The 26,921-nt window shown below is 56.2% G+C and overlaps 6 protein-coding genes across 6 annotated transcripts; 2 read left to right on the top strand and 4 right to left on the bottom strand.

Moving 5' to 3' along the window:
• Positions 1-5,776: 5,776 nt before the first annotated feature.
• Positions 5,777-6,544, top strand: ccg-6-0 (Clock-controlled protein 6; the record flags this gene model as incomplete). Its single annotated transcript, XM_032033867.1, has 3 exons — positions 5,777-5,899; positions 5,953-6,022; positions 6,072-6,544. 3 exons carry the CDS (start codon positions 5,777-5,779, stop codon positions 6,542-6,544), a joined length of 666 nt encoding a protein of 221 aa, XP_031887114.1.
• Positions 6,545-8,107: 1,563 nt separating this feature from the next.
• Positions 8,108-10,268, bottom strand: cut23 (Anaphase-promoting complex subunit 8; the record flags this gene model as incomplete). Its single annotated transcript, XM_066151145.1, has 4 exons — positions 8,108-9,334; positions 9,387-9,519; positions 9,567-10,097; positions 10,207-10,268. The coding sequence occupies 4 exons, from the start codon at positions 10,266-10,268 to the stop codon at positions 8,108-8,110; spliced, it is 1,953 nt and encodes a 650-aa protein (XP_066009409.1).
• A 1,295-nt stretch (positions 10,269-11,563) lies between these two features.
• Positions 11,564-12,445, top strand: fpp (Farnesyl pyrophosphate synthase; the record flags this gene model as incomplete). Its single annotated transcript, XM_032033871.2, has 1 exon — positions 11,564-12,445. The coding sequence occupies one exon, from the start codon at positions 11,564-11,566 to the stop codon at positions 12,443-12,445; it is 882 nt and encodes a 293-aa protein (XP_031887013.2).
• Positions 12,446-12,959: 514 nt separating this feature from the next.
• CGGC5_v003574 (uncharacterized protein) lies at positions 12,960-16,535 on the bottom strand (the record flags this gene model as incomplete). The annotated part of the gene is made up of 2 exons (XM_066151144.1): positions 12,960-14,735; positions 14,793-16,535. The coding sequence occupies 2 exons, from the start codon at positions 16,533-16,535 to the stop codon at positions 12,960-12,962; spliced, it is 3,519 nt and encodes a 1,172-aa protein (XP_066009410.1).
• A 1,448-nt stretch (positions 16,536-17,983) lies between these two features.
• Positions 17,984-19,106, bottom strand: mat2b (Methionine adenosyltransferase 2 subunit beta; the record flags this gene model as incomplete). Its single annotated transcript, XM_032033873.1, has 4 exons — positions 17,984-18,279; positions 18,329-18,781; positions 18,847-18,866; positions 18,922-19,106. The coding sequence occupies 4 exons, from the start codon at positions 19,104-19,106 to the stop codon at positions 17,984-17,986; spliced, it is 954 nt and encodes a 317-aa protein (XP_031887018.1).
• Positions 19,107-21,267: 2,161 nt separating this feature from the next.
• Positions 21,268-22,796, bottom strand: CGGC5_v003572 (uncharacterized protein; the record flags this gene model as incomplete). Its single annotated transcript, XM_032033874.1, has 4 exons — positions 21,268-21,841; positions 21,897-22,399; positions 22,448-22,473; positions 22,550-22,796. 4 exons carry the CDS (start codon positions 22,794-22,796, stop codon positions 21,268-21,270), a joined length of 1,350 nt encoding a protein of 449 aa, XP_031887017.1.
• Between the last annotated feature and the right edge of the window lie 4,125 nt (positions 22,797-26,921).

Raw genomic sequence — 26,921 nt, 5'->3', positions numbered from 1 at the left:
ATTGGTCAATATGGCGGTAGAGCTTATAACTTTGTATCTTGTACACGGCCGTTGTAACTTGCCAACCATGATTGGACGTGCCCGTGGAATTAATGGCCTCACCAAGCTCAGAGCTCTGGGTCTGGACCTGTTGGGTTTGCCATCCTTCCGGGCCCTACACCACTGGGCATGTTGTCGTAGCATAGGGAGTAACCGTCCAAGACGTCCGGCGTTCAGGCTGGCCTTGGTGCTCCAGACGAATGGCTCTCCTCCATCGTTTGGAGCTGGAACAGGGGGAATCGACGGGACAGACGACATGAGAAACAAATCCAATGATGGCCCTCTGTCCCCTCCCATTCCGCATTTCGTCAGGTTATTTCGAGGACTCCGCAGTCTGCACCTATTCTTGGGGGCGTTTTCAGGCTGTGTCTGGGAGTTCCTTTTCGTTTCTAGCGCCAAGGCCGCCCTCTTCGGGGGCTAGAGCACGGCTTCGTTCGCGCAAATGGGATGGGGATGGGGGCGCCGCCAGGAGAGGACGGTTACCTGGCGTCAAGGGACGGGCTCGGACTGGGCAGTGCGGGTGCGGGTACGGCACTCTTGCGGATGGTGGAGGGAGTCGGTACTCCAGCCCTGGTGTGGTGGACAGACAGACCACCATAGCGATTGTTGTGAATGTATTTCGAGTAACCCACGGATGACTCTGCATGTATCTTCAGGGCTCTGCAGGTGCGTGTTGGCACTACCATAGTACGCAGTACTCGGCAGGATCATGGACGTCAGCCCTTGGGGCGGTTTTGGTTTTTTCTTAGCTGCAGGACGCATCTGCCTTCGAACGCCTGTATTGCAGCGTCATTGGTCAACCGGCGGGTGATTGTGCCTGGTACCTGACACTAACAGCCAACTCCGCGTGGCGTGCCCTGACAGGCCCGAAAGAGGAGGAGAAGAGCCTGCGTCGTCTTCTGTCGAGGTACTCAGAAAAAAGGCGCGATTCGAGGCAGCCCAGCACGCAAATTTGCGCCGCGGCACCGCGGCTCATGATTCGTAGCCGACGAGTGCCCCATAGAAAGACCCATGCATGGCTGCAGTTCCAGTTCCCTGAGTCCGTCCTTGGAAAAGAGGGCCAGGGCTGCTGCCCCTGGCCGAGGCGCCGGGCTGCCACGACGATATGGGAAAGATGTGCCGGCCACTACCGAGAAGACACCCCCTGAACCGCTGAGGAAGGCCGGACAGTGCAGCCGGCACGGAAGATGGGAAGGGAGGGCGCGGGAGTGCCGTGCTGGCGTGCTGCGGCCTATGCCACTTGGGTGAAGGCCAAGGCAGTAAGGCAGTGGAAAACAGGGCCCAAGTTCCCGTCGCGCTGGTTCATCTGGTTTCTTGCGCAGGTCCAGTTGGCCGATCAATGTGACGAAAATGCGGGCGACAGTGCTTTGCTTGGAAGCCGCCGCGGCCAACTACTGCGATACACATTGGACGGGAAAACAAACAACAGACGACAGACGGCAGACGAGAGCCAGCCAAAATGGCGCCGCTTCGTTAGGTTTGCTGAGGCTGGCTTCTGAACATTGGACGACAGCCTGACTTGCTGTCGACTCAGATAAAGGGGAACACGCACAGAGAGAAAAAGAGACCTGGTCTCGTGTGGCCGGGGAAGGCAAAAAAGAAAGGACGACAGCGTATCCGTAATGTCGCCAACAAACCGAGTGACCTGGCAGCGAAGGGACATCCATCTCGGTTCGAATCCTCCTGCGACTCAGACGATGCCACGAAGCCCGGAAAATGCCTCTCGGTTCCCTGGCAGACTCCATCCCGTCCTCGACGACTCGTCACCGACGAAAGGAAGGGGCACTTGGCAAAAAGGTACTTGCGGAGGAGAAAGAGGGGAAGGGGGAAAGAAACTTCAGCGAAAAAAAACTGGAAGAACTGGGTCGCTGACCTCGGTGGGCGAATCGGGGAGGATGGTTCCCAGCTCACGGCCCTGGGACCGCGGTACTTTACCACTTGTCCAGACACTGGCCAAACTTTTGGAGGGCAGCTCCAAGGTTGTGTTTCTGGGAACAAGACACGAGGGAACAGGATGGTGGGAAGGGGACGAGTGGGCTTGTGCCTGTCGATCATATTCCGAGTGCGTGGTGCGGTGAACACTGTAGCCAGGAGGTACAGGCACAAGGCAAGCTTACCGCCGTGATAGACGACCTTACCTCAGTCCACCAGACGCTGTAACATTTTCCAGCAGCGCCGGTGTTAAGTGTACTGGGCGGAGTTCCCCGGGCACTGCCCAACGTCTGCCCTGCCAGGAACAAGTTTTGTGCTTGCATGCAGACCCGATTTACGGTGTGCCAGTGCCGGCCGCCCAAGCTGTGTCTGTGCCTGCATATTTCGACGGCCTGGAACCTCAGGTGTGGATGCCTCGCTGAGTTTTCGAGGGATTTTTGGAAAGGATTTTTCTTTCTTTCTTTTTGCCTGAGTCATCCCATGTACTTCCTGACTTAGTAGGTATCTCGACCGAAGGCTGCATATTGAGCGGACGGCCGAGCCACCGTCAGCCCGTCGCTGACCTTGCAGTCAGACGCCTCAGTCGCGCCGAGTGCACCCCATGTGCTAAGTTGGGGCGAATACAAATGAATAATCAATATGTCCAGAGGCCTCTCAGAGTTCTCAACATCCTAAGCCGAATCGCAAAAAGAATGGACCAGTCTTGCGCCTCACCGGAACAACATAATGGGCTTCGCAACCTTGCGAAGTTGCAAGGTTCGTGGTTCGAATCTACAAGCTCAAATCTAAGGTATTTTTTAGAGTGAGAGATGTCCTGTCAATCACCAGCCACCCAGCCCGTCAGCTCGGTCGGTTAGAGTCAGACGAGCAGAAATCCCAGGCTGCATTGTATCAAACATGTGCTTTCCTCCTGGGATGGTATTCAATCAAGTTTTTCTGCCCGTCCTCAGGTACACTGTCACTGCTACCTGCACCCGTACGTCAGGGACGGGCACACACAGTTGGCAGTCGCAAGTGGTTGCATGCGCATGTGTTCCTTGACGGCCCGTCGATGATCATTGGGACGGGGACGGTCGAGACCACAGCCGGGTACCCACTGATCATCACTCACTTTCCGGACGGAACAAGGCCGTTGTGCATGACTTGCGCAGGCACAAGCACAGGCCCAAACCGTCGCCCAGCAAAAAGAAAGAAAAAACCAGGAACCAAACGGCCACGGACGGTGCGTCTACCCTCCGGCGCGAAGACTGCTCCAAACGGAAAGACTGTCCGTTCGAGAACGGGGTGCGGGCCTCTGCGGGCCTCCAGGTCCTCTTCTCCGTCAACATCACAAGCTCGCAGGGGGTTCAAGCCGGGGAACACTTCTTGCGCTTCCACTGCGTCCCAGTTTTTCGTCCTCTTCCACGACTTCTCGCCTCTTGCCTCTTGCGGCTGCACTTGCTCGCTTGTCATTGATTCATCAGCAGCTGTTGTCACTGGCTGAAGTGTTGGCTGGAGGAAGTGGAATTCCCTCACACCTTCTCAACAGAACCGCTCTTCCTGCTCCACCGGACCGCCGTTGCATTCAGCAGTGGAACGCCGCAACATGGCCTTGCCAAACTGGCTTTTGAGTTGGCCCCAGAACCGTCACCAGCGTCACAGAAGGTTGAAAACTGGCACTCTGCGAACGGTTGCGGAGGTTCGTGACAGCTCCTGACCTCATCATATCCATTGGCACCCCGCCATTCACCGTCATCTCCAAAATGTGCCTCCTCTTCGCAGACGACATATTCCCACCACGGAAACCAGTGTTCCGCCTAACAAGTTGAGCTTGAGATGATGGCAAGACGAGAACCATGTGAAAACCTGTCACGACCTTGGCCATTTTTGCCGGTTGCCCACCATGGCACCAACGCCACCGTCATCGCAACCTGCGCAGTAAAAGCTTTTCGCCCGAGGTCAGTCCGGAGGCTCTCCGTCGCCTGTCGATCGATTCGGATGCTTCGCGAGGGGCATGGAGCATTGACGACATATTGATCAACTCTCAGAGAACCAAGATCCAAGAACCTTGAGCATTAACTCCAGAGCTGAGCAGAAAAGCCCCCGCATATCCATCATTATGTTCCGGCGGGGTTTTCCCTGGCCTGACGGCTGATCGATCGAGGCATTGACATATCTGGGGCTGAACCTCGTGCCGGTGGGCACTTACAGACCTTGGAGCCGCTGGGATGGAAGACGAGAGCGCCTTTCCCGCTCCGGGCTGACTGCTGAGCGGCCTCGCTAGAGAAACCGCCATCGGTCGGAACGTTCGTCCGGGTACCGGTCGTGGGCTGATTTGATCACATTGCCCAGAAATGGCAAATAACGGCTCGCCGACCTCGGGGAACTGCTCGACTGCGGTGGTCGATTGAAGTTGTCAGAGTCACGCAAGGCACAAAGATAAGCCTATCGATCCTCATTGGGGCGAGATGTCACATGCTAAGCTGCAGTTGTGCTGCAGTGTCAGCAGAGATCTTCTCAATATCACTTCTTGGATATATTGATTGCTATACATCGCTTGAGCATGTATTGGGGATGAGGTGCATTTGCTCAAGCTCTTTGGGAGCCTGGTCTGCTTCTCCCACGAGCCGTACTTTCCACTTCCTTCATTATCCCTTCGCAAGGTGCAGAGAAGTCTCCGTCCCGAAACGTTGTTGGTCTTTTCGCGCGAGCTTAAGACATGTTGTGACCTGGAAACACGTTCCGAAAGTACGGAACAATCAAGTCAAGTGTCTTGAACGGCGATTTGCAAATGCTCGAACTTCGTCGACGATGTCCCTTACAGCAACGCTGCTTATTTCAACACTGGCTGCTGACAGCCTGCTTTTATTCTCATCCATAAGCAGCGCAGTGGCGTAACATGTTGGTCACCCCGCACTGCCCGAGGCTCATGGGTCAAAAAGCGCCGAACACGAAGTCTTACCTTCGCCCTTTGCCCAATCTGGCGGTATTCTTGGCCCAAAAGCATTCCTTAAGCGACGGCCTTGGTTTCTTTGCCAGCGTCCAGTCAAGTGACTCGACGCCGGAGACTTGTCGCTTCACGGACACGAGCGTCGTTGAGTAATACCGATACAATTATCCATCGCCCTGCGGAAATCCGCGACGAATTGTTCTATTTTCTGTCGGTCCTGACAACTGTCGGGTTCTCGTGGTCTTTTGCTAAAATGCCTCCGGGCCATGGCAACGTTATGGCCTCAACACGAGCGACGCCATCTAACCCCTGCCACCGTTCTGTCACTTGCCCAAAACGAAATCGATAAAGTTGCCGGTCCAATCGAAAGGAGCCTCCAGAATGGCGTCAACTCCAAAATGGAAAACACCAGAACCGTCAGCACCTGTCAGAACGAAGGCCGTCTCGTATCTGGCCGTCAACCGCAGAGTCACATCCTCCCGCATCTTGTCTCCATCTGGCACGACTGCATACCGCCTGCAAGGTGCGTACAGTCATCACCACGCTCCGTATCGTTATCGCGGCCTCCTGGGGTAGGAGATCACGAATTCGGCATGGAGGGGTCAGGACCGGTGCGCCCGACCTAAGATCTGGGGCGAGGCAAACGACCGGGGGATCTGTAAGCTTCAGTCTGCAAGGGCAGACGAGCTAAACCAGCCTTCGCGATGATTCTCGCCGGCGTCCGTTGTGATACATAAGGCGAGTGAGCTCCCCGGCTTGGCTGGTTCTTGTCTCCAAATCACAACCAGCATCACCGAGCAACTACCAACCAGCAGCTTTTGCTTAAGCGTGCCTTTGGCAACTCACTCTCGTTCAACAGCCACTCGCTTCGTCAACATGAAGTCTATGCAGATACTCGCGCCCGCCGCTGGGCTCTTCGCCGTCGCCAATGCCTGGGGGACTGACGTCCACACTTCCTACACCACGATCGTCACTACGGCCTACGAGACGTACTGCCCTGTGAGTCTCATTCGTCTCACTCACGATGATATGATTCAACTAACAGCGGATAGTCTCCCACAACGTTTGTCCACCATAATGTGACTTACACCGCAACGACCGCAACAACTCTTACGATCACCAGTACGTCGCTCCCATCTCTCCTCTTACAACCTCGACTGACACCCTCTAGACTGCCCCTGCACCATCACAACTCACCAACCACCCCCTTACACGACGACAAAGACTCTCCCTCCTCCCCCTCCTCATGCAAACACGACCACAACCTCATGCCCGCCCGACCAAACGACCATCGTAACCAGCACAAAGACCCCCAAGCCCCCTCACCCAACCTACCACAACACCACCATCCTCACCCACACCCCTCAGCCTCCTCACACCCACTCCCCCAAGCCCCCTCACCACAACGGCACCACCTCCACGACCGTCATCGTCGTCACCCCTCCCGCGGTGACGACCATCGCCGGCGTAACCCCCGTCGCGCCGCCCCAGCTCACCACCACGAAGCCAGACTCCCCGCCAACAAACACCCCCGTAGGCCCCACGACTACGCGCCCTGTCACCGTTCCCGGCAGCGGAGCGGAGCATCTCGGCGCCGGCCTCGGCGCGGTCGCTCTCGCGGGTCTCTTTGCTCTGCTCATCTAATGTTCTCTTACTTAATTCCCGATTCCCCATCATCGGGGGAAACCACGTCTTGACACACAAAGGCCGTCAGTCCTAGTTGAGACTTTTCTTATTCCATTCTACACTTTCCTTCATGGGCCGGCAGAAAAAAGCTTGGGGAGGGGAAACTACCGGGATTTACAACACTACATGATACCATATGGCATTTTGATTTCGCGGGATACAGCTAGTCTTTTGTTTTGCAGGAATCATCGTTGGAACGGGTTTGATTCATCTGGAGTCAAGCGGAGTGCGGAGTTTCGCCATACGGGACAGGACAGTCCTTACTTAGTACACACACACATACACATACAATAATAGCGGGCAACAAGACTCGCGATCACGCTCCTTCACCAGAAAACTCCCCAAAAAGGAAAGGAATTGCTTCGTTTGGCGGTGGCGTCTGATCAAGCAAACAGATCATCCACACCCGCTTATGCGACCTTATCTAAAACTCACCCGGCCCCCCTCGCCAAGAATCAATATTTCTCTTCTCTCGCAGCTGACACGCATATATCCCTCGCCCTCCCCCCTCCCTCTCAGCCTGAACGGTGCAAGGGGGAAAAAAAGCTTTGCTGTGCCGCCGACCTTCACATAAAGTCGAGGAACTAACCGCGACCATCTCAGCCTAAAGAGAAGAGATGCGGTGACGATGCCTGATGCACCTCGTATTCTGCCAACAAACCACTCCCACCCCCGCCTCACAAACACACCATCTTCGATACACTCAAGGTCCCCTCTTACCTTACCGTGGACTTCTCCCAGCACTGCAAACCAAGGTAGGTAGATAGACTACCCGTTCTAAGACCTAGCCTTGTGTTAGGTGTTGGAATCCCCCAAGTGCGCTTCCCCCGCCCATTCCAAAGAACGGTAGTCCAGTCTCCAAAAACGGTGTTGGCGTCCTCCAAACCCTGCCACGAGCCAAGCACGTGGTTCGCGGGACCTTAAACCGCACCGCACTCAATTCGCCCGGCAGGGATTGAGTCTTCCTGGGAGAAGCGCTCGCTCACTCATCGCCAGAGAGCGGGAGAAAAGGGCCTGCAGAATCTCGTATCTGCGTCACTTGATCGTTTCTCCTCGCCAATCCTCCGCCAACGTTCACTTGGAGCCTTTTGGTTTATCCGTCTACTTCTGCGTGAAGAAGTTTTCCACTACCTGCTTGACTTTTGCTGTGGGCGGCGGAAACGTTGCATTTCCACGCCTTTGAAAGTCGAGGATGGTCACGTTCATCTCATCGCAAGACGGGAACAGTGGGAAAACGCCGGTTCCAGGGATTCTGCGGTGTTGCATGAGGCCCACTGCGACGATCATGGGTGGCACATTAGGCGCAATGAAGCCAGGAGAGAAGGAAGCCTCGAGAACGTGGTATCTCAGTTGCATTGTACTCGAGCATTAAACATACACGAGAGCTCTATACTCTCTCTTCTCTCAGACGCCTCATTGTCTGGCCGTGACATCGTCTAAACTGCAGACATCTCCTCGGGACTAAGTGCGACAGAGGCCTCGCAACCCGTGTGGTTCTTTTCGCCATGTTCAATGACAAGGTCATGGGCTAAGACCTACTCCCGCGTTACGTAGCCTCGCCTTTGCTTCCCTGACCAAGCCCTTCGCCTCCTCAACCTCGTACCCGTCCTGGGTGAGCTCCGTGGCAAGCCGATTGGCCGTCATGAAGTCATGGCTTGCCATGGCATGCTTTGCCAGCCACATCCGCGCCCTGCTCGTCGAGGCAGTGACGCCCGTTCCCTCATGTCCGCCGTCTCCGCGGCCTTCTCCGTTGCCTTCGTCGTCAGAAGCGCCGGGAGAGTCGTTGTGAATAGCAATCGAATCACCCAGATTGTTCTCTGCAGCGACCTCACCACCCTCTTGCGCGAGACACAGCTCCATGTACGCTTTAGCCTCCTCGAGCTCGCCTAGCTGGTCATACATCATCGCAATCTGGTACAGCACCTCTGGGTCCAGTTGTCCCGTGGCACCCCGGCCGCTGAGTAAGTCTCCTCCACTGCCGAAGCTGCTTCCAACATCGTAGTAGGCATCCGCGAGCAGGGCTCTCTTCAGAGCCTTGATGCCGTCCTGGTCGCGTCCCATCTTTTGTAGACAAGAGCCGACCGCCATCCACATCTTGCCGTCCCAGGGCCTGAGTCCAGCCGCCTTTTTGTAGTACCACAGACTATAGGTGTGCATCTCGAGCATCTCGTATGTCTGCCCGAGGCCGTACCAAGCTCGGTAGTCCCGGCGGTTGACATCGACTGCGCGTCGGTATGATTCGATCGCTGCATGGGTGTTCTTCAGCTCCACATACTCATGGCCCATGAGCGTCCATGCAGACAGGCAAGTCCGGTCAAGTGTAAGGGCTCGACGGAAGTACTGTACTGCTTTCTCGTGCATTGAAAGCAGTGAGTAGTAGTTGCCCACTACTACACAGGACTCTGGGCGGAACTTGTCGATGCTGGAACACAAATGTGCAAGGAACGCAAGCTTCGGTCTCATGTTCATGACGTAGAGGATATTGGAATAGTGATCCAGCGAATCCAGCCTGTGAGGGTGTAGTGACAACAGTCGACTGAAGTGTTGCTCGGCTGCCACAAGATCTTTGGCGTGATATGAAAGGAGGGCATTGCATGTGAGTAGGAATGACGAGGTCGGGAAGATGTTCAGCAACTGATCCAGAGAGTTTGCGAGCTCAGGACTTTGCTGGTATAGCTCGAGGGATGTGTGGAGATGAAAAATAAAGGAGACGATGTTTTGAGGAAGATGAGCTGATATACGACTCAACTAGCACCAGTTAGCATGAAAGTTCAAGTTCAAGTGCACATCCGGGACCTACGTCGTCGAGCCGTGAAATCAGGGAGGTCATTTCGAGCCAGCAGCCCCAATTCATGGGATACAGATGGACACTGCGAATGAAGAAGTCCATGGCCTTATCCTCGTTCTTCTCCTTCGCAAGCACCATTCCATACCTACTCCAGTCAGTACTCGTCCGAACCATCAACGCGCTCACACTCACAGGTATTCCAGCCAGCCCTGGCTGCCAAGCACCTCTCCGTCATCCGTCGTCCTCTCGTCGAACCAATTGCTGAGAAACCGGCTGACAGCATTCAGCTGCTTGTTGACCACGTTGCCCAGATCCTGCGGTCCCATCACCATTTCGGAGTCTTCGTCCTTGCGTTTCTCCCCGGACATGACCTTTGCGTACAGGGCAAGGAACAAGCTCTTCTGGCTCAACCTCGGGACCTCGGTGCTGCTGAACGCCTTGTCTTCTCTTGTCTTTCCCTTTCCCTTCGGTGTCCCCTCAGCCTTGGCGTTCATCATGCCCGAAAGCACAGCATCCGGAAGGAATACCGCGGCGCAGCGGTCAAACTCTCTCGAGTCGAACAGCGCCTTGGCCAGCAGGTATTTGTTAATCTCCCTGGCCTCAAGCAGAGCCTCCTCCGGGTCGGCGTTGGGCGTGAAGACGGTCGGGACATATTGCCCATCGGCATCGGCGACGTCGGCATCGGTCGAGGTCTCGGGTATGGAATTGAGGAGCTCTGCCGCCCTGGGAACAGGAGCAACGTTAGCTACAAGCTCTTGCAGGGGTCGCCTCGGACGGCAGCAGGGAGAGAGCTTGCCATTTCGCAGACGAATAGAGACACCGCTCGGAGCACTTCACAACGGCATCTTGGAGCGAAGCGCGGAGCTGCGACAGGTCATTCTCGTTGAGCGACATCTCTGGGCATCCTCGGCGGGGGGTCGCTGTTTCGTTCGTGTGTGTGTGTACAGCAGTGTCGCGCGCGATGGGCAAGGGTGAAGGCCTCAAAAAACGCGGCCAAAGATGCCCCAATTGGTCCCGTTATCCGATGTTGCGCTTACGTTTCTAGACACAGTCTCGGCCGCGCATACGAGGAGGAACCGGAGAGTTTCTTGCCGTCGAAGGGGGTTGCAGGACGCTGGAGCTGTCGAAATGTACGGGTTGTGTTTCTTTGACCTGACGTAGTAAGGCTTAACGGCAGAAAAGGCGTTATCCACTTGGCGATGGAAGTCAACATCCACAACGCGCTTGCTGGGCGCGACGACCTTCAGTTTAGCTTAGTGACACTGACCGCCTCTGCCCCTCCACTTCCAGGGAGCAACAGCCACTGAGCAAGGGACCTGATCAGGACGCCCTGGGCGCCTGTCATCCCGAGTGCCAGCCCCACCACGCCCGGGAACCGTCGCTTTCCATTCCCACTGCAACTTTGCCAGCCGCAGCGACTGCCTCACCGCACACCGGTCCAAAGTGCCCCTCCACCGCCTGCCTGAATTGAACAAAATGAAGATCGGATGAGGGGTCGCATTGGTGGTGGTGGTGCAAGCTGAGCCGTTGGTACCAATTCACTTGATTGCCCGCACTTTTACCACATGTAGGTACAACAATTTACACGCCCGGCGCATTAATTTGCGATCAACCGCCCCGCGCAAACAAAATCTCCCCCTGCCTACTTCACCCGCTCACCCTCACTTTTGCTTACGCCCCGGTCACCCATTGTAAGTCCTCCACGTCCCACCAGGCACCAGGGCCCCCTTTTTTATTTTGCCTATCGGGAAGACAGAAAGTCTGCTTCGGCCTTGCACTTCTTAACCCAACCCATCCTCTGATACCTCGCGCGACCGTTGGAAAGCTGACCACGAAAACGCCTCAACAAGCCTCGTCCCGATCCATAGCTCCGCACCATTCCAGAAACCGTCAAGATGGCCAAGAAAACCACCCTCGCCGAGTTCGAGTCCGTCTTCCCCAAGCTCGAGGAGGTCCTCGTCGAGCATGCGCAAAAGTACAAGCTCCCCAAGGAGGAGCTGTTATGGTACAAGAAGGCAAGCTGACACCACTACCACCAACACCACCACCACCGAGATTGGTGATGGCAGTTGAGACACTGCGCTTGTCTGCAGAAAGGAAATAAGATCATATCAATTGACAATTGACTCCGCCCCGGAGCTATACAGTCCCTCGAAGTCAACACCCTCGGCGGAAAATGCAACCGCGGCATGTCCGTTCCCGACTCCGTCTCCCTCCTGCTCGGCAAGCCTCTCTCTGAGGAGGAATACTTCCAGGCGGCCACCCTCGGCTGGATGACGGAGCTCCTCCAGGCCTTCTTCCTCGTTTCGGACGACATGATGGACGGCTCCATCACCCGCCGCGGCAAGCCCTGCTGGTACCGCCACGAGGGCGTCGGCAACATCGCCATCAACGACTCCTTCATGCTCGAGGCCGCGATCTACACCCTCCTCAAGCGCTTCTTCCGCGAGCACGCCTCCTACGTCGACCTCATCGAGCTCTTCCACGAGGTCACCTTCCAGACCGAGCTCGGCCAGCTCTGCGACCTCCTCACCGCCCCCGAGGAGCAGGTCAACCTCGACAACTTCTCCATGGAGAAGTACCGCTTCATCGTCATCTACAAGACCGCCTACTACTCCTTCTACCTCCCCGTCGCCCTCGCCCTCCACTGCCTCAACATCGCCACCCCCAAGAACCTCAAGCAGGCCGAGGACATCCTCATCCCCCTCGGTGAGTACTTCCAGATCCAGGACGACTACCTCGACAACTTTGGCCTGCCCGAGCACATTGGCAAGATCGGCACCGACATCCAGGACAACAAGTGCAGCTGGCTCGTCAACCAGGCCCTGCAGCTCGCCACCCCCGAGCAGCGCCAGATCCTCGAGGATAACTACGGCCAGAAGGACAAGGAGAAGGAGGCCGTCATCAAGAAGCTCTACGACGACATGAAGCTCAAGGAGCGCTTCGAGGAGTTTGAGGAGAAGCGCGCCACCGAGATCAAGGACATGATCAACAACATTGACGAGAGCGAGGGCCTCAAGAAGGGCATCTTCGAGGCCTTCCTGGCCAAGATCTACAAGCGCAGCAAGTAAACTGCGCGCGCGCACACACGCGCGCATGCGACACGCTAGCGGAAAACAACGAATCGAACGAGTTGAAGAGAGATAAAAACACCTTAATGTGGCGCGGCATTGGCATTGAAGACAAAAGAAAGATACCTGAGTCCAATTGAACTGATGACGACGATAATAGACCGTTAGATTCATACATGGCCATATTAAGTAAACAAAGAAGATTTCCTGTCCAGATACATCACCGACTTGACATCTGTTCCCCTATTTTTGTGCTGTGTGACGCAAAAGTCAACAACCGGGTATCTTACAAGCTAAATCACCCATACGCCAAATCTTGCGTGCACGGCTTACTCAGGGCCCATTACTCGTCTCTTCCCCCGAGACCTTCTCTTCTGTGACCTCACGGGCCATTATGCAGCTCTTGACCTTTTTTTTCCTTTTCTTTTCAACTTCGGGTTTTTTTCTTTCTCTTTGGCGTCATTCTCCGTTTGAGACAAGGTTGAGACAAGCCGTTGTTATCAAATGGCAACGGTCAATGTCTGACAGTGCCACTCCGACCAAGGCCCTGTGAGGCGCGGGGTCTCGCGTCGCGACCTCGCTCGCGCTCGACAAAATTGATCAGCGGCACGTCCTCGTCATTTTGTCGCGAAGTCCGTCTCGGCATCGACGGCATGGGTGGTTGCTCGTTAGACACGACTCGGCGGACGGGTGCGCCACCAGCCGTCGAGCGACTCCTCGGTCTTGAGGCCGCCGACTGCGAAGCCATGCGCTGAGGCGGGTACGCTTTGGTCGTCCCCATGCGAGTTACGGTTGGCAGTTGCGGTGCCATTGTGGTATCCGGCGAGTTTTCCCAGCCCGTAGCCATCTGAATCAAAGGCGTGCCTGTTGGCGCCTTGATTCCACGGCCGTGACCCTCTCGCCAAGCGGCAGGCAAGTCTGGGACCTTGGGCGTTAGGTCGACCAGAGGCTGAGGCATCCCTGGCTTCCTCTGGGACGGTCCGTCCGATGTTGTCGGGCGTGCTGACGTAGTTGGACGAGCGACGGGAGGGCGGGACCGGCTTCGGGGTTGGGCCATGGGTTCCACGGCCGACCGGGACGTGCGCACCGTACCTCTTCTCGCGGGCATCCCGCTCAGCTGCCCGGACGTCTGCATCTCAGGCTCTGGGTAGTTGGTGAGTAGTCCCCCAGTAAAAGGGCTGTCGGGCGAGAGATCTTCGTGAGCTGCAGCTGCCGCGTTCTTCTCAGCCTGCTGCTTTCGTCCTTCATACGCGCGCCCCAGCAAGCCACTGTTTCTGAATTCCTGGTCCCTGGCAAATGGATCAATATGCTTCCTCGGCATCGGAGAAGCAAGGTTGGGCGTAGTCCTTGAACGAGAGACGACCTTTTGCTGCTTCGGAACAGAGAGCTGCTCTGCCGGCCGCATTGAGTGCTTCTCAGGCTCCCTGCCAATATCGTCGATGGACTTTTCGAGCTTTTCCATATCCAGGAGCGGAGAGAATGTTCCAATCGTGTATGGAGTCTCGTCTACCGATACTTTGAGTCGGTGCAGGGTCCCGCTTCTGGCGAGACCACTCGAGGGCTTCTCGTTCGGGCTGCGCGACGTCTTCTTTGGCTTGCTCAAATCAACCTTCTTGTTGACCAGATACCAACTGCGCCATGAGTGTAGGACTCTCTTAAAGTCCTCAGCGAGTCTAGCGTCATCGGTCGAGAAGAAGTGGATAAAGTTTTCGGTGTTTTGGAAAACGCTGGACTTTTGTTGACTCTTCACGGCAAATGTGTTCTTCTTGGGTGCTCTGATTTGCTTCAACATGTCCTTCTCTGTGACTGAGTAGAGGTCAAAATCCGAAAGATGACACAGTGAAAGCGAATCCTTGTCCGAGACCTTGGCATCCTTCTTCTTGGCGGAAAACACCTGCCCATCCTCTTTGAGAGTGATGTACCGTTTGTTCCATTTCCCGGGTCGCGAAGAGTGGTACATCAAAAAGTTGATCAGACCGGCCGGGGGGTCGATGGTGCGGGGCACGACCTCGACGTTCAGATCGGGGTTCTTGTCGACAGAGTCTCCAGGGATGATGAGAAGGCAATGCTGGCTGTCACGGTCCCAGGAATTCAAGACATCTCTCACCCTCTCATATCGCCTAAGCCGACGCTCCAGGCCAAAAGCAAAGTAGCACTCCATGACAATGCTGGTTTGCGGGTTGATGTTCTGGGTCATGAGGTTGGCGGCCGAATATAAGATTTCCATGGGAGTCGTCTCGGGGGTGACGGGCAGGCTGATGGACGACTGCATGCATCGAATTGTCACTCGCTGGGCGAGGTGTTAGCAAAGGCGCATGAGACAGTACGAACGACTCGTTCAACTCACACGTTCGCCAGCATTGCTGGCTGTGATGGGGGCATCGGTCTGGGGGACGATGCCGCCTCCGCCGGCCTGAATGAAGCGTGTGGGATCCATGACGCTGACTGGCCGGCAATCGAGCGAAAGTGGCTGAAAGTATGTGGGAGGGGACTTTGTGAGCGTAGCAGAGTCGGACTTGCGACTTTTTCTAAGAAAGAAGGCGAACTTGTTGACGATGGGGGATCGTCGGGGCGGGGGGTCGGGAACAGCGGCTAATTGAGCCTGAAGTCTTGCAAGATCCTTCCTCTTCTGTTCTGCCAAGATGCGATCAGTCTCTGCTTCGAGACGGGCGACTTCTTCGGCCCAGCGGGTGGCCTCCTCCTGTTCCTGGTCCTTGCGCCGGCGATCGTCTTCCTCCTCCTGTTCAATCTGCTGTTGGAGCTGATGTTGCTGCTGGCGGTGCTTCTCCCACTCTGCGTCTCTGAGCTGTTCTCTGCTGGGTACGGGGTGGAGGTTGAGTTTGGTGATGATTTGGGAGCGGGCGTGGTCAGCTCGTGCAGAGAGCTTGAGGTCGGCGCATGACGAGGAGTTGGAAACGAGGATCGGGTTGTGCGAGCGAGGCCTCAGCTGGGGTAAAGGAGGCGGCAGAGAGTCGCGTGCTACCCTTGCGGTTAACGGAAGAGGAGGCGGCAGGAAATTCGGAGGAGGAGGAGGAGGTGGTACATTCGGCGGTGGTGCAGTTGGTGGTGGTGGTGGTGGTGCTGCTGCTGCTGATCCTGCAGGCGATGGTCCTTCTCCTAAAGGCAAAGCAGCACCAGGTACCTGGCCGAGAGCGAATGCTTGGAGAAGGGGTGGTAGTGCCGCTGCCGCATCAGCAGCTGACGCTGGCAATAATAACGCTGATCCTGCAGATGGGGCAGGCGGACGCTGGGCACTCGTCTGAATGGCCTGGTGGGTGCAGGAAACCCCTGGGGCTGGGGTCCTGGACCCGGAACTGGAGCGCGCTAAGGAAAATAAGGAACCCGGTTCGTTTGGGGTGCTGGGCGAACCCCCCTGCAAGGGGCTCTCGGCCGCATTGGGGGCTGTTTTTGGCCGCCGTCTGTTGGGGTAGCTGAACCGCACAGGAGACTCGGGACACGGCGGCGCTGTGACGCTTGCTTCTGCTGCTTCCGTGCTAGAAGAATACGGGTGGTAATCGTTCAGGTTAGACCTCGAAGCATAGTAGCAGCTGGCGGTGCCGCGTCCGAGAAAGGAGGGGGATGCCTCGTCGTCGTAGTCGTCGTCTTCAAATGCACCAAAACCAACACCAACACCAACATCGGGCCACTGCCAATGCGACTGTGGGCGCGACAACTGCAGCGGGGTCTGCGGCGGTGGTTGGAGCGTGAGTGCCGGTGCCGTCCGCCGTCTTGCCGCGGAAGAGGGCGTCGTCTGGCCGCGCTGCTGCTGCTGCTGCGTATTCCTGGCTGGTGTTTGTGCCGCTGCCGTCGCCAGTTGCTGCTGTTCTGTCGTCTGCTGCTCGTCATCGACGGCGATCCCGATGCAAATGCCAATGCTTGTCGCGGTGCCCGTTTCCGTCGTGGCACTCGACACAGTGTCGTCATCCTGAAAAATGTCCACGTCCCAGTCCCTCCAGTCTCGGCCAAAGTCCAGCACGCTCTTGTGCTCCCGCAGGTTCCTGTACCGGGTCAGCCGTCCGGCGGTAACGCTGTGTCCCCGTCGTGGTGGATGCGGAGCTGGCGATTTGGGTGGTCCTGGCCCTGCCGACATGGTCCGACTAATACGCGGATGCAGCCCGCCTCCAGCAGCTTCCATTGCGCTAATTATTTATTAATACCTTTCTGTATTCGTAAGGATTTGTTTCTCGGTCGGAGAGGAGACCAAAGGACTCGAATGCCTCCCTGAACAATCAAACGACGATGCCGACCCGACCCGACCCGACCCCTTATTCTCCCGTCTGTCTGAAGAGATCGATCCGATAGACGATAGGGCTACTCTGCCAATCCCCCGGATTTTCTCGTCCGATATGGATGGCGTCGATGGCAGCGGTAGGAAGGTTGCGGATAGCGCAAGCGGCAGCGGCCCAGTCCGCTGGGACCTCGGAGCCGGAGCTGGAGATGATCTCCCCAGCCCAGCAGGGAACTGCTGAACGTTATCTTGCGTCCGGATGCAGTCCTCCCCCAGGACCCTGCAGATCATGCAAGTGATTGATAACGATCCAGCAGATTGAGATGACCCTAATTTTCTTTCTTTTCTCTTTTCCTTTGTGCAGTCCCTTCTTCGGGTATTCGGTCAGACACTCTGACGCCGTCCGGTATCGATTAAGCGTAATTGCCAATTGGTGTAACCAAGGAAAAACGAAGCAAGGAGATAATTAAACGTCGTCGTAGTTGTCGCTGCTCTCGCTGCCGCCCACCGGCAATAATTGACACAGCGCAGGGGTGAAAATTACCTGTAAACTCGGGTCTGAGAAGGAAGCAAAAGAAAGAACAAAATTTACCAAAGGGAAAAAGGAAAGTGGCGAGACCTTCCTTCCCATAAGTCGGGTCCGTCAGGAACGGGGTACCAAGGGAGGCTTTTTTACGACTCTTGCAATTAAAACTCCACCTCCCGCCGATAGACATGGAGAGACACTCAAGAGACATTTGAGAAAAAAGGGCCACCTCTTCACAAGACGCGTCCACCGGAACGCAGCACAATGAGGTGCAACTGCGCCCCGTGAGCCAGATGCCAATCGCTCATGTCCAATTTGCCTGGTCTATTGTGTCATCACACTTCTCTCCACGATGCATTCCAAGTCCAGCCCTGAACGCCGTCTTGGATGTGCCGTGTTTACACTTCCGCGAACAGGCGACGCGCTCGTGCAGAGACCACTGTATGCATTTCAGTGTCAGAGACGGATTCGTATTGTGGAATGAACCTGTTCCTGAGCCCCATCTGAGCGTCCCTGTCTCTGTCCCTTCTTTTCCCCCCCCTGATGCTTTGACGAAGCATCCTGACTTGCGGACCGATTTTCTAGCTCAACAACAGCCATCGCCATCACGTGCTGCCCAATGCGTCTTACGCTACCTGTCCAGCGCCAAGAGTGGCAGAGGAACTTCATCCCAACCTGTGAGCAGAGTGGCATCTTCTACACAGCTCCGTCGCCCATCTGCCGGCCCATAACTTCCCATCTGTCGAAGTTCGCCGATGCAGTTCGTGCAAGGGGCTGATCCAGACTAATGTCGGAAAGCGTGCACCTCGCGTCTCCACCATCCAATAAAGTCGCTTGTCGATACGTCGATGCCTAGGTTCTTGAGCGCTTTGATGCTCAGGTGGCAGTCGTACGGACGCTGCACGCTAGCATTGGGGTCGTTGCCCTCCGTGTTCGCAATGATGCCGTCCATCGACAAGTCCATGATCTCGGCAAACGTCTGGCAGATCTCGTACTTGGTCATTCTGTCCTCACTGGAGAACTGGAGGATCTTGGGGAACGAGCTACGGTCGTCGGCCTCGATGTACTTGACAGCAATATCTGATCCACCGTCAACTCTGCGTCTGGGACTATGAGAGAGTGCGATTACCATGGCACACGCGACCAACATCTTCAGTGTTGGTGGGGTATCGGATGGCCCAGTGGTCCATCTTCACCTTTGACTGCCCGTCCTGCGTCTTCCACAGAGTGTCCAAGAGGATGTTGGTGGCACTCTCGGCAGGCGTTTCTGCCTGACCGTACAGGACCGGTACGCGCAGGACGACACCGAGACCTTCGCGGCCGGCCTGCTTGTACTCCTCTAGCATAGCATGCTCTCCATCCAGCTTAGTCTGGCCGTACAAGTTCGTAGGGCCAGTCTGGGCGTCATTCTCGTAGGGGGCCTCTCCAGGCTTTCCAGAGAAGACGTAGTCGGTGGAAATGTAGATGAGGAAGATGCCCCGAGCAGCACAAAGGCTGGCGAGTGACTTGGTGGCGGCAACGTTGAGTGCTCTGGCGGCGTCGGGGTCGCTGTCCACCTTGTCGGGATATCGCTGAGCCGCACCTATTTTGAACGATTGATGAGCGATTCGATGCACATGAAGCAAGTTTAGACATGGGTTGACACACAGTGCACAACTACCCGAGGCCTGAGAGAGGCATTAGCTCTGGCTGCCCAGAAGTCGAGAACGCAGGCCAACCTACTTGGACTCCTCGAGAAACTTTTCAACTCCGACAGGGCTTCCCAGATCGACCTTGAACACCGACACGTTGTCTGCGCGAGAGTATCCCGTGCCCTTGACATTCCAGCTTTTGCGGTCGAAAGCTCTAGCGACCTGGCGTCCCAGGAGGCCGGTCGCGCCAGTCACAACAACGTCCTTTCCGGCCATTTCGTGTATCAAGGCTCCGATCAGAGTCTCAAAAAAAGTCAAAATAACAAACTCGAGTTAAGTTGAAAAGGAATTGTTAACGCTTCTCTTGTCACGTTATGCTCTGGCTCTGGCGATGCTAGAAAGCTCTAGCTGCCCCTCAGCTACCCCGCGGTGGGGGGGTTTCCTTCACCTGCGACAACTCAATTGGACGGTGTGCCGGATAATTACATCATCTTCACACAATGCATAGAGACAGCGTAAACTGTGACCTCCCTGTTTCTCTCGAAACCAGGACCCCGAAGCCTCACAGGTCAACTCTGCAATATGTTCAGACGAACTGGTTGACGACGTATCCACGGGTCCTTCCGAAGGCTTCGGCGCCGCAACAGCCCGGGCTCACCTGGCAGGAAAACTAGACCAGAAGCAACGCTCAAGCTGCCCCGAAGTTGGCAGCATGCCTAACGGCATGTTGCGGAACTCAAGGGCAGAACGTCGATCCTCTGGAATCGAGCCAATTCGACGCCGGCTCACCATGTACCAGAAGCGAAATCTTCAGCGAGCAAGAGAGCACAGCACTCGTTGACTCGCAAACCGCTGGTTTTGCCCAGACCCTTGGCTTTTCAGGAATGAAATTGTCGAAAATTCTCGAGCAAAAACCTCCCGAGTCATGGACGACCCTCAACGACGCTGGACCGCCATGCTTGGGCCGCGCGCCTTTTATCATGGCTTTGACAAGACATCAGCCAATGCTACACGCTGCCCACCTTCCCGCCAGACGGAGCAGTCGAGCTTACGGGCCTCGAGCGCTGCGTAAGCAACATCTCGCCTCACGAGACGTCAGCAGCATGGTGATCATACCCAGACAGCGGCAAACCCTTTTGACATGTTCATAACCACGGCATTTATTATATAGCCCGGGCACCCAGATAACACCAGATCGTCCGCCAGAGCACCTCGACGTTGCAGCACCCGATTCTCGCGCCATCGTGCCCCAGACTAGCCCTTCCCACCGGCGCGTCTCAAGACATGGACAGGGAGAGCTGCCCTAGCAAGCAGACCGATTAACAAGATTGTCGTCTCCTCGAGCAAAGCTTGCGCGGCGGAACTTGTCGCTAGCAACTGGACGAGACCCTCCGGAAGACCTGAAGCAAAGGGCTCACTGCCGAACTTTCGATGGAAGTCATCGGGAGCAGCAGCCGCCGGCACGCTCGACGGCGCAAGTAATTCCCCGACCCAATCTCCCCTCCGACGTGAGTTCTGATGAAGCCAAATTACACCGAGGAAAAGCTCTGGAACCGCATCTCGATCTTCCGTCCGGTGCCGTGCCATGACCCGGACGGCATGCGCAACAACGAGACAGCATTCTTCCCATCTCCTTCATCCACCGGCACGGCGTTCTCCGCCAAGAGACGGGATCGCGTGTGTCCACCATTGGCAAATTATCTTGCATCAACGGCCCGGTTCTCCAATGTCCATCTCCCGCTTTGAATTCAAAACCCAAATCAAACCGTGTTCTTTGCGTATCCTGTGGAAACATTCCGCCCGGTATTCTCTCTTCTTCACCAATGCCGGCTCTCTCACTCCATCACATCTTGCACAGACAATGCTGCACTCGCCCCGTTGCATTTTATTTTTGTGCCCCCTTCCAGAACAACCGCAGCCCACTGTGGCGCACCCGCGCTTGGCCCTGCCTTGGACGCTAGAAAGAAACAGCATCCAAGCCCACCAACCCCCGGCGAGGTTTCGAGAACGCGTACAGGCCATGTCGCAAGGCCGGAAAGAATAAAAGCGGGTGTGATCTAAATCGCTCCCGATGATGCGGTGGGGAAGTAAGTATCAAGTATATTGCCTATTCCTGTGCTTGGGTGCCATTGGGCCCCGTCCCCTCGAGCGAGCGTCTTTTCTTAGCGGCAATGGTCTATAACACGGCGTTATATGCATGGGAATCCCTTCCCCGCGGCTCGTGACCGACTTCCACGTCCAGCGTAACCGCAGCATCACCAAGAAGAGGCAGAGAGCGGCAAGAGGGGAAAAATCGATCTTGTTTTCGCAGTGTGTGTGCGCGTGAGGTATCTTTAATCTATATTGTACTACAATGCAATCGTCATCATGGCGGCAAAAAACGAGCGACCCAAGGAAAAGGGGGAGAAACCCGCTCCCATCCTCCCCCGGGCCTCTCTCAGAAACTCTCTGAGCTGTTGGTCAAGTACAGCTTGGTATCGTAATGACTCCTCCCGGGGCCCCTATCCATCGGTGGTGGCGGCGCCCTGCCCCCGGCTGGCGGCGGCCTCGGCGTGGAGTCCCTCTTGTCGTCGTACACAATGTTCACCTCGGTCGTGCGCATGATGCCGTCGTACGTCATGATCTCCTCCTCGCTCGTTGTCGGCGAGTGGCCCCTGATCTCGGAGCGGCCCTTCATGTTCTTGAGCTGGAAGGCGTTGTCGCGGTTCGTCGTCCCGCTGCGGCCGCGCGTGTTGGTGGTCACCGTCGCCGTGGTCCGCGACTTCTTGGTAGGGTCGCCGGAGCGGCCGTAGCCGTAGCGGCCGTTGGAGGAGGACTTGAGCGAGGCGAAGAACTTGGGGAACCAGCGGAGGAAGAGGCCGCGGAGAGCCGGGGCCGAGGCGGTGATGATTGCGAGGTTCGTCTCGACGGCGGAGTAGGTGAAGCGGATGTCGTAGGTCGGGTCGGTGGTGTTGATGTGGTAGCCGACTTCGACGAGCCAGAGGAGGCGGAGGATGCTGATTGCGGTGACGCTGGAGGAAGCCTGTGTAAGCCGAAGTACTTGGGAGGAGGTTGCGGGAAACTTACATTCCTCCCAGGGCAAAGACGGCAAGTAGAGCCATCTTGACCCTCGTGGGCATCTTGAGTCCTAGAAAGATCCAGAACGGCATCGCCAGGGCCAGCACGTCGGTGAGGATGGTCAGGGACGCGGTGCTGACGTAGAAGGCGTTCATGTCGATGCACTTCCCCTCCGTGGGCGGGTTCCGGCCCGCCTTCTCCCAGAAGTAGTTGATGGGTTGGCATTGGAAGATGACGGTGACGAAGATGGCGACCATCAGAGTCAGGTTGAAGACGTTGAGGCCGATGAGGGCGAAGCGGATGCGCCGCTTCTGCCCGCTCAGGCGGAGGAGGAACATGAGGACCGACGTCTTGACGAGGGCGAGGATCGGGTTGTAGAGGAGTTGAATGATGTAGTTCCACAAACTGCCGAGACGGTTGTCTGCAACCAGAGGGATGTCGTAGACGTGGATGCCGATGAAGCCGTACCGCATGCCCATGTAGGACGCTCCTGTCTCGGCGATGGACTCCGCCTGTGCTGATGTTAGTCGCTTCAACGCAAGGTAAATGTTGGAACCTACCATTGCAAAACATATCAAGCCATCATCTAAAAGCTACAGTTAGTCACAGAGCCCAGATCTCGCGGACTTAACTAGACAATCCAGCTTTGACAACCAACTTACCCCATCCGAACTGCTTCGTGCTGACTCGACTATACACCCTCAATCCCACCACAATAAGCGCCAAAGCCGGGAAGAAGAAGAGAATAAAGAAGCCAATCTGTTGGAGGCCCGTCTCCGGGTACGGGTAGTCGTCGCTGACGGGCGGTAACGTCGAAGATGTCGTGGCAGGCGAGGCTGCTGCCGTCGTCGTCGCTGTGTCCCGGGCCTCCTGCGCCGCATAGACTAGAGCCGCGATGGCCTGCGACATGGCCGGCTGTTATTGTTGTCTTTGCCTCCTTCGATATCCCGCGCGAGTTCACAAGCTCAAAGGAGCCTTGGCTGGCTGATATGGATCAGATTCGTAACACAGTGCCGCGGAAACCGGTTCAAGAAAGGTTCGAGAGGGATGGGGGTTCTATATGTCATAACACCTAGCTTGAAGACTCGGAACCACAAAGTAAGGCAAGGCGTTTTGTTTCTTTGCTTTGCTCGCCCTGGAACACATAGATTACTTTGGCCACCCTACGCGCCTACAACACCTACCAGGCTCCTCCTTCGCAAGAGGCACACATATTAGGCCCTAGTGCGAGCTGAAAGGGTCTACCTTTCCTTCTTTCTTCCCTTCCCACTTCTGCAGCGACAGGGTCGGCAAAGCATGAGCCAAACGGAACGGCGGCAGACCTTGACCTCTCGGTGACCTCTGCCTGGGAAGTCCAGCCCCAAGTGGCGCCGGATTTCTTCCAAAACAGCTTCTGTACCACTCGTGTGGGTGGGTGTGGCCATGCAAGAACGGGAGACCCCTTAAAGAGAGAGGAAGGACGAGAGAGAGATCACTTGGGCCGGCGGACGGTGGTAACCCTACACTGCGGACGGCCCATCCACGCACCCCTTGTTTATATCAAGACAAGGATATACGTTCGCCGCAGAGGGAGCCGAGGGCGGATGAAGGCGAGTGGCTCAGAGAAGGAGGAGAGACCAGAGATTGGAACAGACGGTCCAGCCCTGTGTGGATGGTAGTATGAGGACCGGAAGTTTGGAATTGGTACCTCCCACACCATCCCACCCGTCGATCTGTCTTGGGGCCGTGCCATGGAAGACGCCCAGAAAGATGCTACCTACCTTGCTTCTCCCGTGACAGCACTCGCGACCGTTGAGACTTTGGTGGCGTACCAGCTACAGCCGAGGGGGAACACCCGCTGCCATCCCGCGTGAAGAGCTCCAAGTGCAATTTAGTTGACAGCTGCCAACAGCGTGGAAATGGGCTCACGTCTGAGAGTCTCCATCGGGTTGCTAACAGCTCAGGTTGCTGAAGATGGGGGGTGCGCGAAGACGAGTGCGTCCTCTTCTTCGCGGACCCATTAATCGGTTATCAAAAAGGAAAGGAAGCCGAAGAAGCATCTGCTCTCTCCACGGCTGCCTGGCCTGGAACTCACTTGAGCATGGAAGAAATTAAAGTGAATGGGTTCTGCAGGCGGGTTGGTGCAGCTGCGACCTGTAGGATGTTGGCCTGCAGAGCGGGGGACCGAAGTACGTATTTCGATCGCGGGCTGCATCTCGCCCCAGTGGGCATGTGGAGCTTCCTTGGGTCTCTCTGTGTCTGTCTCTGTGTTTGTCTCCCTGCCTTGGATGGGATATCGAACGATTCCCCATGTCGGCGGTCCAGTTGGTTCGTGGGGCCGAAGAGGAACAAAAAAAAAAAAAAAAAAGCCGCGGGATAGTGGATCAGTTGGCTGGGAGGTTGCTGGTCCTTGGATGAATCGCGAAGGCGCTCGTATTGGTTTCGTACTGGCTGGGTGAGGAGGGCGCAACTCCAACGACGTCGATGTTGTTCAGGCGGGATCCCGGGATGCAGGTACGCCATCACACACCGGGGTTCCGCAGGAGCGTTCGGACCAGGTGAAACCCCTCCCACACCAAAGGGCTTTTTGCTAGTGTGGCTGCTTCAGATGGCGGAGAGGCAGTGAAGGAGAAAGATTGAGGATGGGCATTGTGTGACTTTCCCGTGTTTGACACCGATGCACTGCATCGGGATAGGGGGTTTGCCCAAACCTGGCTTCACCTGACCGAGGAGAAGTCGGTGATGGTCGGGTGTTGCGGGCGGACTTCCTGGATCCAACAAGTATCGGCCGTCTTGCGCCGGGAAATTTGCTGGCAGTTACATGCATGTGAGAGCTGCTGCGCCGCTGAAGACGTGCGAAAGCCGAGAGACAACGCGTTGGCGTGAAGAAATGAGCACTGCATGACAGCCGGGGAATAAGCGAGTGCCGTGCTGTCAGGCTCAACGTGAGTGTGGTTGTTGGTTGATTGTTGGATGCAGCCAGTCGACCAAATCGATGAGAAATCGACGTGTCATTCACTGCAGAACTGGTCAACATCTCAGAATGCGCTCCCCCAAAACTCGACACTCATAGTCCCCAGAGTCGTAGGTCGAAACCAGACTCCAACCCAACTAGACAGGCAGGCGATAAGATAGCATCAAGCGCTGGCCTCTGCGCCGCCGCTTGTTGGTGATCACTTGCGGGAAGCGGTGCGGCATCCGATGCTCCGGCAGGAGTTGCGAGTCCACCGGGGTAGAAATTGCATGGGAACTTCATATATTTTCGCGCCGGGTGTGGACAACCCCTGTCCCGCGCAGAGCATGTCTCCTCTCGTGCCGAGCAACCATCCCCGAATGGCAAAAGCGCAGATTTCTATCAGGGTAAATCTCGCGCGGCAGACACGAAGGCGAAGAGGCGAGACGGGTTTCGGCCTTGGGTATGATGCTCCCCAGCTGAAGCCAAAAGGCTTCGGAATGTCTTGAGAAGAACTCGCTCCGAGCCCCGAGAGTTGAGATGAACGCCGCGCAATCGCCCGACAAAGTTCGTTCAGTGCTCGTCAGTTGCAACAGGCTTAAGCTTGATTGTGAGTCGGTAAATAGATGACGGATGGTTCCTGGATTTAAACAAGCCGACAAAACGAAACGGCCGGTGTGCGTTCGCAACATGGAGCCTCCCTTCTGCAAAGACGGTTCCAATCCCTCCTTGTGGACGTCTCTGAATCGCTAGCGAAATCCTCGCCTGGAACCAGGAGTGACTGTGCCTTGATCAAAAAGTGCCTCATTCTTCAGTCTCTCTGCAGGTCGCCTCGAGCGAAGGATTGAGGTGTCCAGCGAGACCTTGCTTGCGAACAACCCGAATCTGGCAAGTCGCCGGGATACCGTGGACAGGAGAAACCCACGGCAATCTTTTATACTTGCGCATCTCCCATCGCATCCAACCGCGCACTAAACGCTGGCCCGACTCAAGGTGGTGTTGGCCGTGTGGATCAAGCGGCGAATGGCAAAACCGCCAAGTGGACCTCGTGGAGAAGGATAAGAAGAAAAGATGTGAGTTGAAGAAGCCGGAAGAGAAAGAAACCGGACTGGACTCTTGACTTGACTCAGTCGGCCGAGCTTGACGTACTGTGCAGTGAGAATGGTTCGTCCAAACGTGAGCTGATGTATCTGCTTGCACCTGCTGAGAAGAGAAAATCAACTGGCAGCAGGGCAACTTTCCCCAAGGCAGACCTACCTCCGCGGGATGTTGATGCGCAGATACTGCAGTTGGTCGAAAGACCGTCTAGCCGACTTGACCGGGCATCTTGCGCCGGTCAGGTCGGCATACCTCCACAACCCAACGTCGACCAGGACCGAGATGACAACGACATGCATGGCAAGGGTCGGGGCTACTGTGCCTGGGCGAAGCGTGCGGGGGCCGCCATCTCGGCCAAGGAGCCAGTGCTCCAGACTCCGATTTCCAACGTCCAGCCACTCAACGGCCGCCAATCTGTACCAGATCCTTGAGATCCTTGACCAGGCCGAGTCCAAGTGGAGATGAAGCTGCACATCGAGGTGGACGACGAGGGTTGAATCACTGTAGCATTGTGCCTTCCTTCTCCGAGCCGTGTTGGTGTAAGACTTTTTGCCGTTCCTCGGCGCCGTATCACTCGGCTCGTCGCCGCTTCCTTGCCTCTCACCCAACTCCATTCAGGCTGGCATTGTTCATCTCCCTCAAGGGGTCCTATGCAGGAAAATCTCTGGCTGCTGTAATCAAAGGAGGACTGTGACCCAGCGAATGATGCCTGCTGTGCATCCGCTGTCCGCTGCGCCCGTCCAGGACCTTGCCCGTCGATAGTCGCTCCTTTTCGTATCTTCGCCCCCAACTTTGCCTGCTGCGAGTGGAATAGTTCTAGAAGAGCCCTGCAAATATTGTATCTTGGCCGTGGATGCGTTGCCCTGCGTCAATTTGTATATGGGCGACGAGTACAACCAAAGAATATTGACATTCAGCCTCCACAGAGAACAACTCCGTTTGCCGGCTGCATCATTCGATCTCGTTGGTGGCGTTGCGAAGCCATTTCCGTTGTTGGTCTTGCC

This window comes from Colletotrichum fructicola (genome assembly GCF_000319635.2).
Source record: "Colletotrichum fructicola Nara gc5 chromosome Unknown KSG_Nara_v1_contig02, whole genome shotgun sequence".
Taxonomy (NCBI): domain Eukaryota; kingdom Fungi; phylum Ascomycota; class Sordariomycetes; order Glomerellales; family Glomerellaceae; genus Colletotrichum; species Colletotrichum fructicola.
The sequence above is the reverse complement of the archived record's forward strand: the minus strand, read 5'-3'. Positions and strand labels throughout refer to the sequence as shown.